The 18,044-nt window shown below is 39.6% G+C and overlaps 2 protein-coding genes across 3 annotated transcripts; one reads left to right on the top strand and one right to left on the bottom strand.

The window, feature by feature from the left end:
• Window positions 1–1,888: 1,888 nt before the first annotated feature.
• LOC130137061 (mitochondrial-processing peptidase subunit alpha-like) lies at window positions 1,889–10,450 on the bottom strand. 2 transcript variants are annotated; one of them, XM_056307776.1, is made up of 13 exons: window positions 10,335–10,450; window positions 8,720–8,962; window positions 8,304–8,600; window positions 8,031–8,198; window positions 7,735–7,902; window positions 7,555–7,635; window positions 7,311–7,377; window positions 6,798–6,895; window positions 3,615–3,687; window positions 3,460–3,530; window positions 3,281–3,330; window positions 2,294–2,406; window positions 1,889–2,202 (listed from the first exon to the last, which is right to left on the bottom strand). In XM_056307776.1, the coding sequence occupies exons 1-13, from the start codon at window positions 10,371–10,373 to the stop codon at window positions 2,150–2,152; spliced, it is 1,521 nt and encodes a 506-aa protein (XP_056163751.1). In that variant the 5' UTR covers window positions 10,374–10,450; the 3' UTR covers window positions 1,889–2,149. The 2 variants fall into 2 exon arrangements, with proteins under 2 accessions (XP_056163751.1, XP_056163752.1); XM_056307777.1 differs by having other exon boundaries at window positions 1,889–2,206; window positions 2,299–2,406.
• A 950-nt stretch (window positions 10,451–11,400) lies between these two features.
• On the top strand, window positions 11,401–17,274 carry LOC130137059 (ATP-dependent 6-phosphofructokinase 7-like). Its single transcript, XM_056307771.1, has 13 exons — window positions 11,401–11,767; window positions 11,929–11,975; window positions 12,089–12,128; window positions 12,490–12,552; window positions 12,644–12,781; window positions 13,710–13,868; window positions 13,989–14,042; window positions 14,236–14,304; window positions 14,388–14,517; window positions 14,939–15,204; window positions 16,029–16,077; window positions 16,162–16,316; window positions 16,850–17,274. Exons 1-13 carry the CDS (start codon window positions 11,549–11,551, stop codon window positions 17,051–17,053), a joined length of 1,593 nt encoding a protein of 530 aa, XP_056163746.1. The 5' UTR covers window positions 11,401–11,548; the 3' UTR covers window positions 17,054–17,274.
• Window positions 17,275–18,044: the final 770 nt, after the last annotated feature.

Raw genomic sequence — 18,044 nt, 5'->3', positions numbered from 1 at the left:
CTATCAGACGGAGCAAGACTAATAATAATTATTGTTTGCTTATGAGTTTATATATTTAATATTCGAATAGACAGTAATTCCTAAAAATTATTATAGAATGGAGGAAAAAAAAGTAAAGAATGGAGAATTAAGTCCTTCTCGAGAAAATATCCTCTTGATGGCAATCCATATAAAATAATTAAAGCTGTGAAGTGTAAAATGCACATATCCACCTCAATACTCAATAGTTTCTTCGCAGTTTGTGAGTACCCTTTAAGTGCTCTTTAGTGACTTTGGGTTTCCGATTGAGAATTGCATCGAAAATTTCGGGGGGAAAATTACTAAAAAAGTCATAAACCTATTGCAATTATGCCAATTCAGTCCTAAACCTTTTTTTGTGCCAATTGAGTCCTAAACCTTTTGCATTTGTGTAAATTCAGTCCACCTAGCCAAAATTGGCCAATTGACTCTAACGTGGCACGATTGACGCTGACGTGACACGAACGGCGCTAATGTAAATTTTTAATAATATTTTAATATTTTTTTCAAAATTTTTAATTATTTTTTCTTTTTTCTTTTTTTAATTCTTTCTTTCTCTGGCCAGCAAGGCCGACCTCGCCCAGCGATGGCAAGGCGAGCCTCACCAGGGGCAGGAGAGGTCGAGCCCTCGCCAAGGGTCGGTGAGGTCGACCTAGCCGACCAAAGGAAAAAGGAAGGAAAAAAAAAGAGAAAGAGAAAGAAAATAAAAAAAGAAATAAATAATTAAAAAAAATTAAATTAAAAAAAAAAATTCCACATTAGCGTCGGTGAATCGGCACAAATGCAAAAGGTTTAGGACTGATTTGGCTCAAAAAAATGTTTATGACTGAATTTGTACAATTATAATAGGTTTAGGACTTTTTTGATAATTTTCCCGAATTTCATGTGTCTAAGCCCGAGCATCTCTGCTCTCTATAGAGGAGTCTCGCTATAATAAGATTAAGACCCCCACTATGAATCATCTCTTAGCACGGCCAGCAAGGAAGCTGTATCTCCTTTAGCCTCCTATTCGTAAAGTCTCCTCTCCATTTTCAAACTTTGACACAGACCTGAGCTTCCTTACAAGACTAGTGTATATCTTGCTAGAAGATGGCTATGAAAGTCAAAACTCCTGATTTCGAAATTATATTTTGGCACCCTTTATAAAATTGATTAATTCCGCTGCCATAGGAAATTCCTAAAATTGTTGAATAATCAAAGTCATTGATCAATGAGTTGCCGTTTGATGATCCGCAAAATTTGGAGCTGCATGAGTTGAAGTGATCTTCTTTAAAAGCCACATCATAGAAGCATAAGGCTGGAATGTGAAATAATTTGCGTGGTACACTCAGAATGGAAGCAGAATTTTCCACTTGAGGATGTCAACCAAGACTTGGATTATATTGTCTGCAGGACCTATGCATAGTCTTGTTTAGATAACTTAACAAAATGTGCCGATCCGATGAAACAAGCCTGTCATTTTTCTTCCTAAGTCACAGCGTAAATCTCATCCCACTGTACATGGTACTCGACTTCACAAGTCCATTTTGGCTATTGCCGTCGTGTCTTCGTACTTCAGCCCGCGTATCACAGGGATGACTAGAACAATTTGGCTGGCCCTTGAAAGTGCATTCTATTTTCCACGCATGAGTCAATAATCAAGAGTCTCAAGCACTTGCTTTAAACATTAGTAAATGTTAAAAACGGCGACGAGCCAACGCCGACGGCCAAGTGATACATAACTCATCCGAGTTAAGAGTTCTGCCGAGATTTTGTTTAAGAAAAATATTATTAGATCTGAAACATTGCACAAAATATCACGAAATAACTCGTTGATGAAGCTTCATGAGCTTGAGGTAGCTGTAGGATAAGCTCAAAAAGAAGATGCATCTACCAAATTACATCAGATGAGCATTAAGAAAAATAATAAGTAAACCAGAAGACTTGACAGCATAAGGCAATCTAGGCCTCCAACAAAAATCTCCCGCATGAACTGCTGCTTCCCTGTTTCACTGATTATTGTTCAACAAAGAATCAGAGTCCTCCCTTATTTTTCACCAGAAATGTGGCAAAGAGAGCTCGAAGATATGCACTGTTAAAGAAGGATAAACTATAAAGACAAGATCACGTCACGAGCCCGCACAGTCGATCCTCATTTCGCATGGAACTTGCTGCTGATCGAATCGTAAGTTGGAAGATAAATAACTGCAAAAGCAAAGGGGGATTCCGATGTTAGGATAGACTAAGGCGCATAAGCTGAGAATCCAGAAAAGAAAATTGCAACCATGGAAATTACCGTCCCCATATGATGCCATTGTTAAGGGGGATTTTAAGAGTTTTTGGGCAGCGGAAGCAATATCCTTTGGTGTTACTTCATCAACAGCCTTTAGGAAATGCTCTACAGGTTTCCTGGAATGAACAAAGGAAACCTCCTTCAGATGACCGAGAAATTCTCAGAAACAAGATGACCATATAGTCAATACACAGGATATGCAATATGCAAGTAAAAGCAACATGAGGTACACACCGAGAATCAAAGAATGATTACTGCAGTGAAGACTGCATTTTGGAACAATCTAACCAGCAAATCATCATAAACTAATAACATGTCAGAAGAGCTTGCCAGTTGCCATGGACTGAAAAGTCAGAAGAATCATAGAATAGAAAGTTAACAAAGATCCCAACAAATTCCAAAGTGCAGACACCAAAGAAAATCTTAGTCCAGCAGCATGTGGGATCATTATGCCAGTCTTAAAATCTCCAGAACAAGTTCCTAGATCCAACCCAAAAGATCCAGAAATCTACAGGGACAGGCAAGTTTCTGCAACATGCACATAGCTTTCTCCAAACCTTGAAAGGGCAGTTAGCTCCAAGGTGTAATTCTTTTCTCAGTCTAGATAAGAGAAGCATATTTCCAGGATGCTTATGAGTCAAAAAAGTAAAACCCATAACCATCATCTAGGAAATTCCATCTGATTCCTTGAAGGCAACTGAATCCCATGGTCCCAAAAATCACAAACAATTCACCTATAACTGGCACGTAGACTACAAATTCACCTAGCCTCCAACACTTATCCTACAACTAGAAACTTTTTTCTAAGGATATTTGTCCTGCTACCCCATCAGCAAAAGACCTGAAACTCTGTTCCACGAGAAACACTAGAAAACATATAACTGAATAAATTAGATTTGTAATGCAACAAACAAATTTCAGAGTTTCTTATGCAAAGATGTAAAGATAACTCATCAGGAAATAGAAGCATAGTCTGTACATAGGTCTTACCTCTCACCATACGTCAAAATTTGTCTGGCTATATCTTCTGACGCAACCATCTAAAGGAAAATAAGATAGTTAATAAACAATGCAAAAACTGATCCTTGAGATGGATATACATCATCAACTTCAGTCAACAACTAAGTTCATAATGCTGAGGAAATAAGTAAGAGGCAATGTTCACATACTCTGGACTCTAAGTTCATCAAAATGGCTGCCCTCGTTGACTGTTTGGCACGATCCAGCTGCACCTGATCAACTGTAAGCAAAATAAAGTACTCAGTAGTTTTCAGAACAAACACTATAGAAAAAGCACTATCAACATAAAGGCCCAGCACTCAACCTTCTCCTGGTGTTGCCACTGCTATAAGCTCCCTCGCCGCAATATCAATGGCTTGGGCTGCAAAATCAGAACCCTGAAAGCCAGAAAGTTAAGTTCCTTAAGTACATAATTAGTAAATAAGGAAAAAGGACCACAACACATAAAAAATGCAAGTCAAAAAGGAGCTGCAAATTCTTAAGATAAATGGCACAATCAAGCCAAGGAGCGAGGGCTGAGCATGGTGCGGTTTGGTGTGATTTGAAGGCTAAACCAAACGAAACCATAAAAATATGGTTCGATAAAAACTCAAGCCAAACCGTTTTACTCATTGGAAGCCAACCGAACCAAACCGTGACCAAAAGACATTTGCATTTCACTAAAATTTTTCCAATATAACCATCAGAGAAATATGTATCAATCCAAGCATCTTGATCCAAATTGACCAACAAAAGTCCAATTGAACACAAAATACGATATTCTTCAGGATGTTACCTTAAACATTAATAAAAAAATGACAACAAGCATTGACAACTATGATCTATATCATATATGCAAAATACAGTTTTTCAATGGTTTGGTTTTCAACTTTTGGAAACCATTACAAACCGCTAAAATGGTTCAGTTTGGTATATTTCAACAGGTTGACCTATATTATGCTCACCACTACCAGGAACCACTTGCATGAGATTGCCAAGGCATGTTTTTCATAAAAAGAAGCAAAAACAGGGAAAAGATCACTTTCCCTGTATATTGTAACATCCTATTACTAGCATATTCTAGCCAATAAGGGCGCGAATGATAACCATTCTGTTCCAGAAACAATTCCTGGAACAGAAATATATTTTTCTATTTCTGTTCACGGGACGAGTTTCTGAGAAAAGAAACCCGTTTGATAACGACCAAAAATTTCTATTTCTGGAACAGAAACCGGTTTGATAACAACATAAAATTTCTATTTCCTGGAACAAAAACCCGTTTGATAACAACACAAATTTCTATTTCCCGGAACAAAAATCCATTTTTTTAGAAACTAAGGAGTCTTCAAAAATACCATTTGGGCACCTCAAAAAATTTAAATTTCACTTAAAGTGGGTGGCCACAGGTATTCTACGCCATCCTGTGAAGTTTTGAAATTTTTGATTTTTTGATTTTTTTTTTTTAAATTCACCAAATTTCCTATTTTCCCGAAATCTGACTTTTTTTATTTCCTACAATTTTTATGAGTTTTTCTGGAAATTTTCAATTTTTATGGATTTTCTGAAAAAAAATTTGAGATTTTTAGAAATTTTCCGGATTTTCTAAATTTTTTTATGAATTTTTCGGATTTTATTTTTTATTTTTTTCTGATTTTTCTGAATTTTCTAATTTTTTTTATGATTTTTCCAATTTTTTTAGAATTTTTTTTTATTTTCCCGCCGAGAATGAACCGGACCGAACCGGTTCGAATCGGTCTGACCAGGTCAGACCGGGGCCAAATTTAGGAAGAGATGTGTTTTGAAGAGAGAAGACAAGTTCTTTTAGAAATGGTTTTCATTTCTCGTCCAGAAACAGAAAACCTACTTTTTTTTTGTTCTGATTTTTGGTCCGGAACTAGTTCTGGAACGGAAAGTTGTTCCAGAAATAGAAAAATGGAATTGCGTTACCAAACGGGTTTTTGTTCCAAACCTGTTTCTGGGACCAGAAAACTAGTTGTAGACAGAAACAGAATGATTATCATTCGCACCCTAAAAAGGACCAAAAGATAAGGAAAATTTATGGATAGCATCAACTTATTCTATTCACAAAATAGTCTTGAAGTAGGTCGATGAATATCAAAGGAAGAAGCAGGTGACCATGCAGTGTGGGAGAATGTGATGACAAGGAGAAAGTGATGGCAAAGTACAACCTAAAATTTTATTCAAAGCAATGATGAAAATATTCCTTATTGAACAGTTCATTTTCAGGATTAGGTTCTAGAATGATATTATGATCATATTTTTGAAAAATTATAATTGCATGAGGGAAAGCAACTCTAGCTATTGTTTTAGTACTTCCAAAATAGGCTAGTCAGAACACTTCCTAAATATGACATCCATGGTTGCACGAGACTTCCTGCTAAGTCATCCATCTTGTGAAAGGACCTTTCTTGTTCAATATGCTATTTTCTCTGGAATTTCTCAAGATTTCATGCAGAGTTTGACGACACCTAAGCTAAATCATCAATGCTGGAAGTGCCTATCTACTCAAAAAAAGAAGAAAAAGAAGTGTTGAAATATTATCCCACATCGATTCACAATGGGTCATAAATGCTCTTTATATTTATATGGTCTCTCTCCACCTAATAGCTTAAGCTTTTGGGTTTGACTTTCTAACATGGTATCAGAGCCAATGCTATCCCTTTTGCGAATGTGCGTAGTGAAAATTTCACGTGCTGCTTGTAATCCGGCTTGCACGTGAGTGGGGGTGTTGAAGTATTATCCCACATCAATTGATAACAGGTCCCGAATGCTCTTTATATTCATGTGGTCTCCCTCCACCTAATAGCTTAAACTTTTGGGTTGGACTTTCTAACAAGAAGCAATTTCAAAGAAGAATTAAATATCACATATTAACACCGAAGATATAGTATACAACCAGGATAGTCCAACGAAAACAGACCTTAAGCGACAACTTGACATGTCACCCTCTTCCAAGTCCATCTCAAGAGGAATATGGCATGGTCACTTTATGACATGTCTCCTATCCCTAGTAATGGTATACCTTCTAACCATTGTTGTAGCTCACTTTATGTAATCCACACCATCGTATCCATAGCCAACTAGTATCGTACATATTGTACCTTTTTTTGGCCATCCACAGCCACCATTATATACATGACAGTCATATCAATAGCTGCTAATACTCCTAAAATGCGATTTCAATATATGTTCACCTTCATCAAGTACACAAAACCTTCAGTCCTATAAAGGAATGTACCTCCACCTCTCAAGACCATTTTGCAAAACACAGAGTCTCTAACTTATGCAGCTATCCAGTCCTTTTTTCTCTGCTCACTCTTTCTCAAGTTCTTACAGAACATATAATGAGTTTCTCCACGTGAGGGGCCTCTTTGCTTCATTACATAAGAGAGCACCCCTTGCAGGAGAAGATAGTCGCATGCATAGTGAGGGAAAAGAATATCCACACTATCACACAGAATGAAAAAAATTCCAAGAAGGGGCTTACGGTAGTTGCTTGAATGCCAAAAATGCCACTGTTATTGTAGATGTTGCTGAAAGCTGAAAAGGACTGAACTTGGGGATACTCGTTTAAAACACGAAGATCTGCTCAATATACATCATGTAAATATGATTAACAACCCAAAAATCGAATGCACAATAAAACAGATGGAAGAAAAATGTAGTAACTAATAAATTCAATGAGACAAGAGCATAGAAGGATATGCACCAGATTCTAAACCAAGTTAAATGGACCAAGTGCTGTTGTAACATATACAGAATAATACAGGATAATGGCAGCCCGATGCACAAAAGATCCCGTGATGAGCAGGGTCCAGGGAAGGGTTGACCACTTTGGGTCTAATATACACAGCTTTACCTTGCAATTTTTGCAAGAGGCTGCTTCCGCGACTCGAACTTGTGACCTCTAGGTCACACATAGCGACAACTTTACCGTTGCGCTAAGGCTCCATTTCTTATAACATATAAAGAAAAAGACAAGAAAGTAATGATGACTCACATAACCGCGAATACATTCCCTTCCCAGGACCACCCGCAGAGAAGGATCCACCACCCCCCAAAAGCATCTACAAAAACACAAAATGGACAAAAATTGTCAAAAACTCATATAAAAGGATTTTCTGTTATTTCTTCATTTCTGTTCCTATACTAATAGTAAAAGCCCACCACACTTTCTCTGGAGACATTAGAAAGATAAACCAAATCAAATCCCATACAGCAATTACAAAAACCAGTATTAAGACCTGAAGAACAGTCAAAGTCATTGCTTCCTTCTCCTTATGCCATCCGCCAGGTAGTTCAAATGCAACAGCAAAGTGGGTTCTCTAACATAAAAAGAAAAATAAATCATAGCTTCAAAAATATAAAGCGAAAAGTACAGCAGAGCTACAAGAAAATCGTGGGAGAAAGATAATCATACGCACCCCTGATTCACCTTGACAACGATAATCACCTCCTGTATACACAGATTTCGGCTCCTCGAGACGGGGTACACCTGGCAAATCAGACAATAGTGGTTCGGCAATTGACAATAGTTCCTCGTGTTCTACCCCTGAAGCCGCAAGCACCATTCTAGGAGCAGTATAATGTTCCTGGAAGTTTTGTATGCATATCACTTTTAACAGCAAAATCCGCATGAAGAAGGAGTTAACCAAAAACGAAAAACTTCAGTTCTTGAGCCACATAGTATGAATTACAGACTGAATTCCCAAGGACTTACGGCAACAAATTCCTCTAAAATGGCACTGTTCAATCTGTTTATGGCAGACTCTGGGGCTAAAAGAGGATTGGCCAATGCACCGGAATAACCAGCGGAATGAAGTGCTTCTATAACCAAGCCATGTGGATTATTCGAGATTTCAGCTATCTCTGCCTTGATCTTTTGAAGCTGGAAATGATCGATATAAGAAGAAAAGCATTATATCATTTAACAACCTACCGAATTTAAAGGAAAATATAGCAGCAGTTAAACCAAAGATGTAACAAAACACACCTGTTCATTGACCTCCCAATCAAGGAATGCAGGGTTCCTCACAGAATCAATAAGCAATTCAACCATTTCAGGAACATAAGTCTTCAGGGCATCATACGTATATCCCATCTGCTCTCTAGAAGCTGAAGCTTGCACATTGCCACCAATTGCCTCCACTTCCCGGACGACGCGTAAATGGCTACGGTTCTTTGTGGTCTTAAAGGCCATTCGTTCTAAGAGATGTGTGACTCCAGAAGAGATTGGGGTCTCGTAAATTGAGCCACAATCAACATATAAACCTATTGAAGCAGCAGGATTCTGGTAACCAAAACAAGCAAACACAACTTTGTCAAATAAGTTTGAACAAGGTCGTGCCCTTCGAATGGAGAAATTGCAAACACAAAGCTGCACAACGAGAATGAAGAAAGCCTACTTACTGTGGATGTTTCAGAGGCTATTTTGACGCCATTTGGGAGAGTTGAAATCTTGGTTTTACCCGGTTCAACATGATCTGGCAATGGTGGTGGAAGGTCAACACCTGAAAGTGGATATTCAAGGGGAGCCGAAGTACTGGAGCTCCCACCAGTCAGCCAGCTCAAGATGCCCCCTGAAGATGAGGATTTTGTCGCAACAGTGCTGGCACTGGCAGATCTCACCAACTGCTTGTTGCAAGCATGGCCCTACAAAAAAGATACAGCAAATTACAAAATATTTTTTCATGGCCAGACTCTAGACAGGCCTATAGCTTATCAGAACGTATATAATGAAGCAAGGTCTACCAGCTAAGCAAATTCAAAGGGAACACTACAAGAAAATGCAAATTAGAAGGTGTTTAGTCTTCTTTGACCACATTCCATCTACCAAGAAAGATGGTATCTGCGTGACAGTGAACGAGAACATGACAAGGGCTGCTACTCTCTATTGGGACTCTGAGTTGGACTCTTCTCAGTCCCCGCATGGTTGATCATCCCCTCGGACCAGCTATCGATCATCGACTCAGCAAGCTATGCATATCGTCCAAAATTAAAAGGGAGAATGTAAAATAGTTGTCAGTAACTCTATAATTTAAGCTTTTGAGTGGAATCAGCTATGGGGGGACTTATCAACTAAATTTCGTCTCCACATCTTCACCATACCAAAGAAACATCGGGCTTCCACTGAAATTACTAAACGCCATTTCCAAAGCCAATTGTTGGGCGGCAAGAAACCAGATTTCATTGGAAATGCCGCAATGAAGAACTGTAAGGCACAGAAACTCGGGTTCAATGGGTCTTTAATCTTTATGTATACATGGTCATGGTACGGTAGAAGCAATATGCTTGGAGTTGCAAGGCAGGTAGAGGACAGCCATTCAGGAGTGTAATCTCAGACCAGATGGAAGCAAAGCATGGATGAAGCGGGCAGTTTGCACTGACATTGTGGTCCACAAACATTCGAGATTGTGGCTGAGGCTTCTGATCAAGGAACACGAGCTTGGAGGCGCAAGATGCGAAATCATATCCCATCGGAGTTTGGAAGCTAGACTGATAGAATGGTCTATGCATTGCCAACCAATCGCGAATTTCAAGAAGGATTTCAACCATAAACCCCATGATTGTCACATTTTCTTATCCGATCTCTTCGAATTTCACGCGAGGCCGAATCGAAACTCCGATTCGAGTCACCGGGCACTCCCTAAAATCAGGAGCACCCCAACATTCCAATCTCTCTCGGACACGGCGTTCGTCGTTCCCGTCAATCGCACAAGGGGTTTTGCTAAGCCCTCGAAATCGGTGAGCAAATCAATCCAACCTCACAACCCCAAATCGTAGCTTCCGCTCTCGCTTAATCGCTAGAACTTCCCCCAAGCATCCCCCACGAACAACAACGAAGCGGCTCTACAATCAAAGCGAAGACAGGAGGATTCGAAGCACCCGCATTGAGGTACCAACGAGTGCATCACGAACGGCTCGTCCAGTCAAAAAACCGAATCGGGGATTCAAGAACGGCGCAAAATCAGCGTCGATCGATCAGAGGCTTGTCATTTCTCGAAGGGACGAAAGGGAAACTGACCTTCAGAGCCCTAAGCCTCGAAGCTGCTGCTCGATACATGTTCGGTCTTCTGCGTCCGCCCCCTACCTCCTCCTCCTCGTCTTCTTCGTCTTCGTCTTCGTCTTCTTCTTCTTCTTCTTCTTCTTCTTCTGTAACGTGTGTAGTCTTGTGCTTCCAGCTGCGGGGGAGAAGCACTTCTACTGGTTAACCGGATACCGCCTGGACCGGTTCGCTGGCCGGGGGGCTCGGGTCGAGGAGGCCGATCGATTCCACGGGCCGGGCCGGACTAATCGGAAGATTCTAAGGCCCATTGGGCCGCGCATGGCCCAGATTCCCAAGCCCCGCTCAACTTGTCGAATCGCTTCGATGGCCGCCCAATGGCCCAACGTGTACCTATTTTTCTAATGTTGTAGCGGTTGGTCAAAGACAAGAAAATGTAGCCGTCGGTCGATGGCTAACTTTTTTTTAGTAAAAAAAGACAATTCAAGAATAAATTGAGAAAACTTAATCAAAACGCTCATTCAATCAAACATAAATGAAATACAAGTACATCTTTCAGAATTGAGAAGCCAATTACACGTATAAGTGCCCTACCCAAGAGCAAGTCCAGTTAATTCAATGTCCTCGTGAGCTTCTTTCCTCTTTGGAAAAATGATACTGATGATTTTTGAATTTTGATCAAGTATGTAATATGATCTCCGAATTTTTTAATTTGTTCAATATGGTCCATAAACTTTAGTCCAATATGCAATGTAGTCCCTAAACTTTAAAACCGTTCAATGTGATCCCTCAACTTTTGGTACATGTTCATAAAAATGTTCAAAGTTGTCTATGACCTTGAATTGATGGAAGAATAATATTGAACATTTTTATATAGTTTAGGGACTAAATTGTACTTGTACCAAAACTTTAGGGACGATATTAAACAAATTAAAAAGTTCAGAAATCGCATTACATATTGAGCCAAAGTTGATGGACCATTTGCATGATTATCCCTTTCTCTTTTGCATGGCGTCTCCTCGTAAATGTTTTTTTCTAATATTTAATTGATTTTTTTAAATTTCAACGTGCTATGAGTTGGGTTCAAACAGTTGTCTCCTACTTTCATGGCGCTCGCTGCTTCTCTCTCCTCCGGCCTCGCTTCTCTCTCTCCATTCGAATGGATTACATTCACTCCGTCTCTCGCGCATCGCGCATCGACCCATTAAAGCCCTCCTCCGACCACTTCGACCACGATGATCGCCGCGAGTGATACGACGAGCTGTAGAAACGAACGACCGAGCTTTTGCTCTCGGATATCGAGGTTGTTCGCCGTCTGGACTAAAAAAAAACCGGCCAAAATTGGTGCCTACGTGAGCAGGATGGGCAGCAGTTCGAAGAAGATCGTCACCGGCGACGCCGGTTACGTGCTCGAAGACGTCCCTCATTTCTCAGATTACATTCCCGATCTACCTGTACGTCGCGCGCTTCTCCTCTAGCTTTATGCATGATTTGTTCATGTTCATGCACGTGTGTATAGACACCCGGTAGAATTTTTTTTTTTTTTTTGTGTGTGTTTCATTTTCTTTTTAACATTACCCTTCATGTTGATTCTCGTTATCACGTATTCTGGCAGACTCATTGCAATCCCTTGCAAGACCATCCTGCATATTGCGTCGTGAAGTGAGTTCCCTTCTTTTATTCATTGTGAATTCACGTGAATCTTGCTGCTATTAGTCGTGAATGCAGCAAATCATTCCTCATCATGAATAACACGCTGTTACGTCTCGAACCAGGCAGTATTTCGTTCACGATGATGACACTGTTACCCAAAAGGTCGGTTTATGCTTGCAAATTCTTTATTCACTCTGCTTGTTTGCGTATACTCATTCGATGGTGGTGAAAGAATTTCAGTGTAATTAGCCATGCCCTTGATTTTTCAGAAACAGAGTTTGGTTTCATTGTTTTGGTAATACCTGAAGTATTACAACTCAATAACTCTAATTGCTGAATTTTTATCGGTGTCTTCACCAGAAAGACTAGGCATGCTGTATACTTGTCAGCTTAATTCAAAGATTGAATCATATAATGCCCCTTTAGCGACTGTTACAGTTTAGAGGTTATAGATGCATTAGCTCAGGATGCAAAAGCTCCTCTTAGTTATTATTACTTAGTCAGGTTGGACTCCATTTTGTAGGTTATTGCCCACAAAACCGGTCCGAGAGGTTTACATTTTCGACGGGCTGGACCTCGGCAAAAGGTATGCCAGTGTTTCTTGAGCATGAAAATAGGTATGTAGGTTGGGATATCTATTGCTGAGGAGCTGACAGCTATTCTTGAACGAACTTTAGGTCTATTTTGAGCCAGATGAGGTTCATGCATGTATTGTCACATGCGGAGGTCTCTGTCCAGGGCTCAACACCGTCATCAGGGAAATTGTGTGTGGATTGTACCACATGTATGGTGTGAAGAAAGTTCTTGGAATAGATGTAAGTAATCGTGTCAATTCTTCTTTGTTGCCTTTCTAGCAGTGTTAAAATGTTATCCATAGTAGAAGCAGAATGAGGTTCAATGTGAAAATCGAGAGAGAGAGAGAGAGAGAGAGAGAGAGAGAGAGAGAGATTTTCTTTCCTTCTTTTTCCCTTTAAAAGCAGGGAGAAGTTGCAAGCTTAGTGTACCAGGGAGTGCATTGTATCAATACCATTCTTTCAGTCAAGTTAGCATGGAAATACTATCATGATGACTCACTCCATTGTTTGGTTTGAGACCCCAAACTTTGTTGTTAAAATCTCACATGTTTAAAATTTTAGAAGGAGAATGGGACGAGAGGTTCTTTCAAGGCCTTTCCATCTTCATCCTAATAAATGAAGTACGTAGACTCTCAGCATATCCTTCCTCTAAAGGTAGATTAGAAAAGGTGCTAGAGGGTTGAGGAGGCATTTTGAGTGCAAGTGTGTTGCTTGATAGACGAAGAGCTTGGCCTTTTAATCTTTCTGTGGGGTTGTCACTTGCGATGGATTGGCCTCCCATAGGAGCGTTTTGTTACCAGAGGCTTGAGAATCACATTTGTGATGCCATTCCTACCAGATATCCTGGAATGACTCTGCAGCAACAGCATGAACTGCCCCACTCCATTTTCTTCTTTTGCTAATCAAACCAGTTATATGTTTCTTTTCTTCAATGGTACAAAATCAATTAGCACTATGTTTTCTGACTTGAAGCACGTGCTTTCGAGGCGATTCTTGAACCTGACCTAACCATGTTATTTTCATAAGAAAACTAGCCTAGCTTGTCGACACATGCTGCACTGACAAAGCATTGTTCATTACATTCCTCAGTTTAACTTTTCTAAGTCATTGCCCAGAGTTTTATCCAAAGAAAAATTTGCATTAATACTAAGGTCAACATATTTTGCAGGGTGGATACAAGGGCTTTTATTCTCGAAATACAGTCCCTCTTACTCCAAAAGTTGTCAATGATATCCATAAACGTGGCGGAACCATCCTCGGAACTTCGCGAGGTGGCCATGATACCTCAAAGATTGTAGACAGCATTCAAGACCGTGGAATAAATCAGGTCTCTTTAAGATATTGATCAGTCTGAAAGCTCGGTTAACAGTTGCATTAGGATTCAGTTACACCCTTTTTCTGCTTCTTCAGTGCATCAGAAATAATTACTTTAGCTCTCTTGTTCCAGGTTTACATAATTGGTGGAGATGGAACTCAAAAGGGAGCATCTGTCATTTTTGAGGTAGAGTTGAAACCATAGAGTACTAATTGGTGTGATTTCCACATCTGGATAAATGTTGCTAAGTCATACATGTCTTTATGTGCTTCTTTCTTAAGTTCATTTAGTACAAAATTGTTATTGGTTGGATTTCTTAGCAATAATCAAATCATGCTATTCTATTTTCTCATGTAATTTTTCCACTATACTGCTTCAGGAAATTAAGAGGCGTGGTCTTAAGGTAGCAGTGGCAGGAATCCCAAAAACCATTGATAATGATATCCCGGTAATTCATGCACAGCCCAATCTCTGAAATTGCTGTTGATGGTTCTCAAAGCCTTTTTGTGAACTACCTCCTTGTTTAAATAGGTCATAGACAGGTCCTTTGGCTTTGATACTGCTGTTGAAGAAGCTCAACGCGCTATTAATGCTGCACATGTTGAAGCTGAAAGTGGCGAGAATGGCATCGGTCTTGTGAAAGTGATGGGTCGTTATAGCGGTAATTTGCCACATGCCCTCACTTTAGTTTCCATGATCATCCCATACAAAGATGCAGCTTGATCATGAAAATTTCTACTCAATTAACATCTTTCACTGGCATTAGAGGTTTTATCAGGAAAAGAAAAGGAAAAAAAGAGCAACATGAACTTGAAAGATAAGATTTAAATCGACTTGTAATATTGTGCCTTTTAAAGCATATAGACCTGCAAGTATAAACATCCAGAAATTCAGCTTAAACTCTTGGCCATCATATTTTTAATTGCAAATGTCCAATGGGTGACAAATAGAAGCTGCTATTGACATTTGAAATAGCACAAAGTTAATGCAATTTCCATGAGTTTATATGCTTGCTTCTTAAACAAACCAGTTATACTCAATGTTTTATGTTGTTCTTCTGCTAAAATACAAATAATCTGCAGGGTTCATTGCAATGTATGCTACTCTTGCAAGCAGGGACGTTGACTGTTGCCTCATTCCCGAATCGCCCTTTTACCTTGAAGGGCCCGGTGGACTTTTTGAGTATATAGAGAGACGACTCAAAGAAAATGGGCACATGGTTATTGTCATTGCTGAAGGTGCAGGGCAGGAGCTTCTTTGTGAGAGCATGCATTCCGCAGATAAGAAGGATGCTTCCGGAAACAAGCTTCTCCGAGATGTTGGCCTTTGGCTATCGGAGAAGATCAAGGTGACTGACTATTCTACTTAAATTACAGTCATGAGTTTGAAGCTCATATTGTTTTCCGAGAGTTTTCACCCTTTTCGAAATTGCATGCGATTGTTTTTTTGATTTAGCAATCAGAACATTGAAGGGTCTTTCAAATTTAGTTTCATTCCGTATTTGCTTTGTTATTGGCTGGTAGATTGTAGTTCTAATCACGCCTGCTGGACTTATTTATATATTTATTAAGTGTGACCCGATAAACTTTCTTAAACTTTCTCTGTGCTCGAACATCCTAGTGACCATTGTTCAATAGGATGATGCATGTGACTTAGGTGGAGCATCTTGCTTCAATGATGCAGCATGTTCCCGAGATAGTCGAAAGTGTATATGTCTAGTATATTGGCGTTGTCTCTTGCATTATCATGTCAATCTACTCCTATGTCTGTTTTCTCTACCAGCAGGATTACCATGTGTTCATTACGGAACTTATAGTCGTTCATATAACTCATTATCTTGTAACTTGTGTTTGGCTCTCATGATTTATTGCCTCTTTACAACACAATTATAAATTTCTCTTCAATGACATGGAGCTTCAGAGGCCGTATACCAATAGTCCTATTTGCTAGTATCCTAGTCAAAGTTCTGCTTTGTTGGATGAGGAACATACATAATGTTTGACCTTCACACATAACAATCTTAATTTTCTCTAGAAAATATTGAAGAAATGCTATAAATAGTCTTGGAGACAGTTTAATCAGATGACACTTCCTCATTCCGCATCATCTGTTTCTGATGCTGGACTTCACACTATATCTTGAAAACTCCTTAAGACTTTCCCGTTTTGGCAGGAGCATTTCGCCAAGAAGAATAAAATGATCATAAATCTCAAATTTATAGGTTAGTAATATTCTTACTCTCTTATTTTAGAAAGGCTGGGAAATGACTACTTCATTCAACATTCCTCTCTGTTTTGTCCGGCAGACCCTACTTACATGATCCGGGCTGTCCCCAGCAATGCCTCTGACAATGTATACTGCACGCTTCTTGCTCAAAGTGCAGTCCATGGAGCAATGGCAGGTTATACAGGCTTCACAAGTGGGCTGGTCAATGGAAGACATTCGTACATACCTTTCTATGTAAGTTCATTCTATCCCATTTTCATAAAAGAAGGATGCCTACCTTTGTCGTTCATTTCAGTGAATGGTGACAGCAAACAGATTTTGAAAGCAATAAAGAAACATGATTAGCTGATAGTATGCAATTAGTTTCAACCCGTCTGATCTTGAATCCAGACCAAGACAAGAAAAAATTTCTTCTACTGAATGGGCCCGTGCTTCCTTCTATATCTATGTTAAATGTTGTTTTAACATTCTGGAAACTTATTGCTTCGGCGACTCAATTTTGTGATGATTACCAGTGAGTTACTTACCACCATCTAGTATGCTTTATGCAGAGAATAGCAAACCATGGTCCTGTTTGCTTTCGAGAAATTTCCACCTTCTACACGCTCTTTCGTGTTTAAGCTGATAAGCTTTGATCCTGCATATGCATTTACTGATCAAAAGAAGTAAAGAAAACTAACGGATCGTATGACTACCCAATCACTCTAGTTACTTAGAAGACTGGATATTCTTATAGTCAACTGATGGTTCTCTTCATTGTTCTGCAGCGAATTACCGAGAAGCAAAACAAAGTTGTGATAACTGATAGAATGTGGGCACGGCTTCTGTCGTCGACTAACCAACCTAGCTTTCTGACCGCCAAAGATGTTATCGAGGACAAGAGAGAAGATGAGGCACCAACCCAGTCCTTAGATAACCTGTCCAACCAGGATATGAGTAATTTGGTCAAGAAAGAGATCTGCTGCAATTGACTTGGATCCTATGCTCAAACGCAGTGTATTTCAAGTTATACCTTTAGCCTGACGTAGGTAATATGGGCGCGACGTCATTGCCCAAATCAATGAGTCTGCTGTTACCGCTACGATCTTTTATGTTTCTTTGCTCAGCTGGTGACGTGCATGGGGTCGAAAATCCTTCCCTTGTTGAACCTGTCTTTCTGAATTCGTGATTTTGCTGGTGTATCAATCTGTTATTGCCAACAAATATTCTCTGAGCTCCTTAGAAGAAGAAATTCCTGATCATCCTTTAAAAAATTAGTTTTACCCCTCAGCCAGTTTGTGTTTAGGAAGTCGAAACCAAAATGGAGGTTGTTGAGTTTTGACTTGTTCATCATCACTTACTCATGCAACTGGATTAGTTTACACTAGTCGAACTGGAAAGCCTGGTGAAACCATTCACAGATCAGCACTCCGTCCTATCATTTTTCCAACTCGCCGTCCTCGTGCTGTCATTCAAGTAGGGGAGAAATCAAACTGCCCCGTTGTCATTAACCTCTTCATCACTCTTGTGCAAAGTATGGAAGAGGAACAAGAAACTACGCACGAGTAAATGGGTCATAGATCAAATAAAAGGAGTTCTACGAGATACTGATCTATAGCACTTGTTGGTACATATGGAAGAGAAGGAGGAACAGAAATCAGACAGAAGTGGCTCTCTTTGGCAAGCTGATACATGTAGTGTAATTTTGAAGACAGATGTCACGCAAGCCGGTGTTATTCAGTAGTGAATGGTTTCTCGTGTGACGAAAAAAATAATGAGTATACAAACTCCAAAACTTCATATGTTCTGCCGATTCATCTAAGTTAACCATGCAGGAAGTCACTTCGTTATTTTGTGTTGAGGTTACATCAAAGAAAGCCAGAGGTAGGCAATAATGGAAAACCGAACTCGTTGCCTACAGACATGTCCATAAGAGCAACAGAGAAACATCGGCACGAACATGATCAATGTCTATTGCCCAAT

Source organism: Syzygium oleosum, unplaced genomic scaffold, assembly GCF_021117445.2.
Source record: "Syzygium oleosum isolate NSW1041296 unplaced genomic scaffold, Sole_v2.1 Sole_v2.59, whole genome shotgun sequence".
NCBI classification, from domain to species: Eukaryota; Viridiplantae; Streptophyta; class Magnoliopsida; order Myrtales; family Myrtaceae; genus Syzygium; species Syzygium oleosum.
This window is presented reverse-complemented; position numbering and strand designations above follow the sequence as displayed.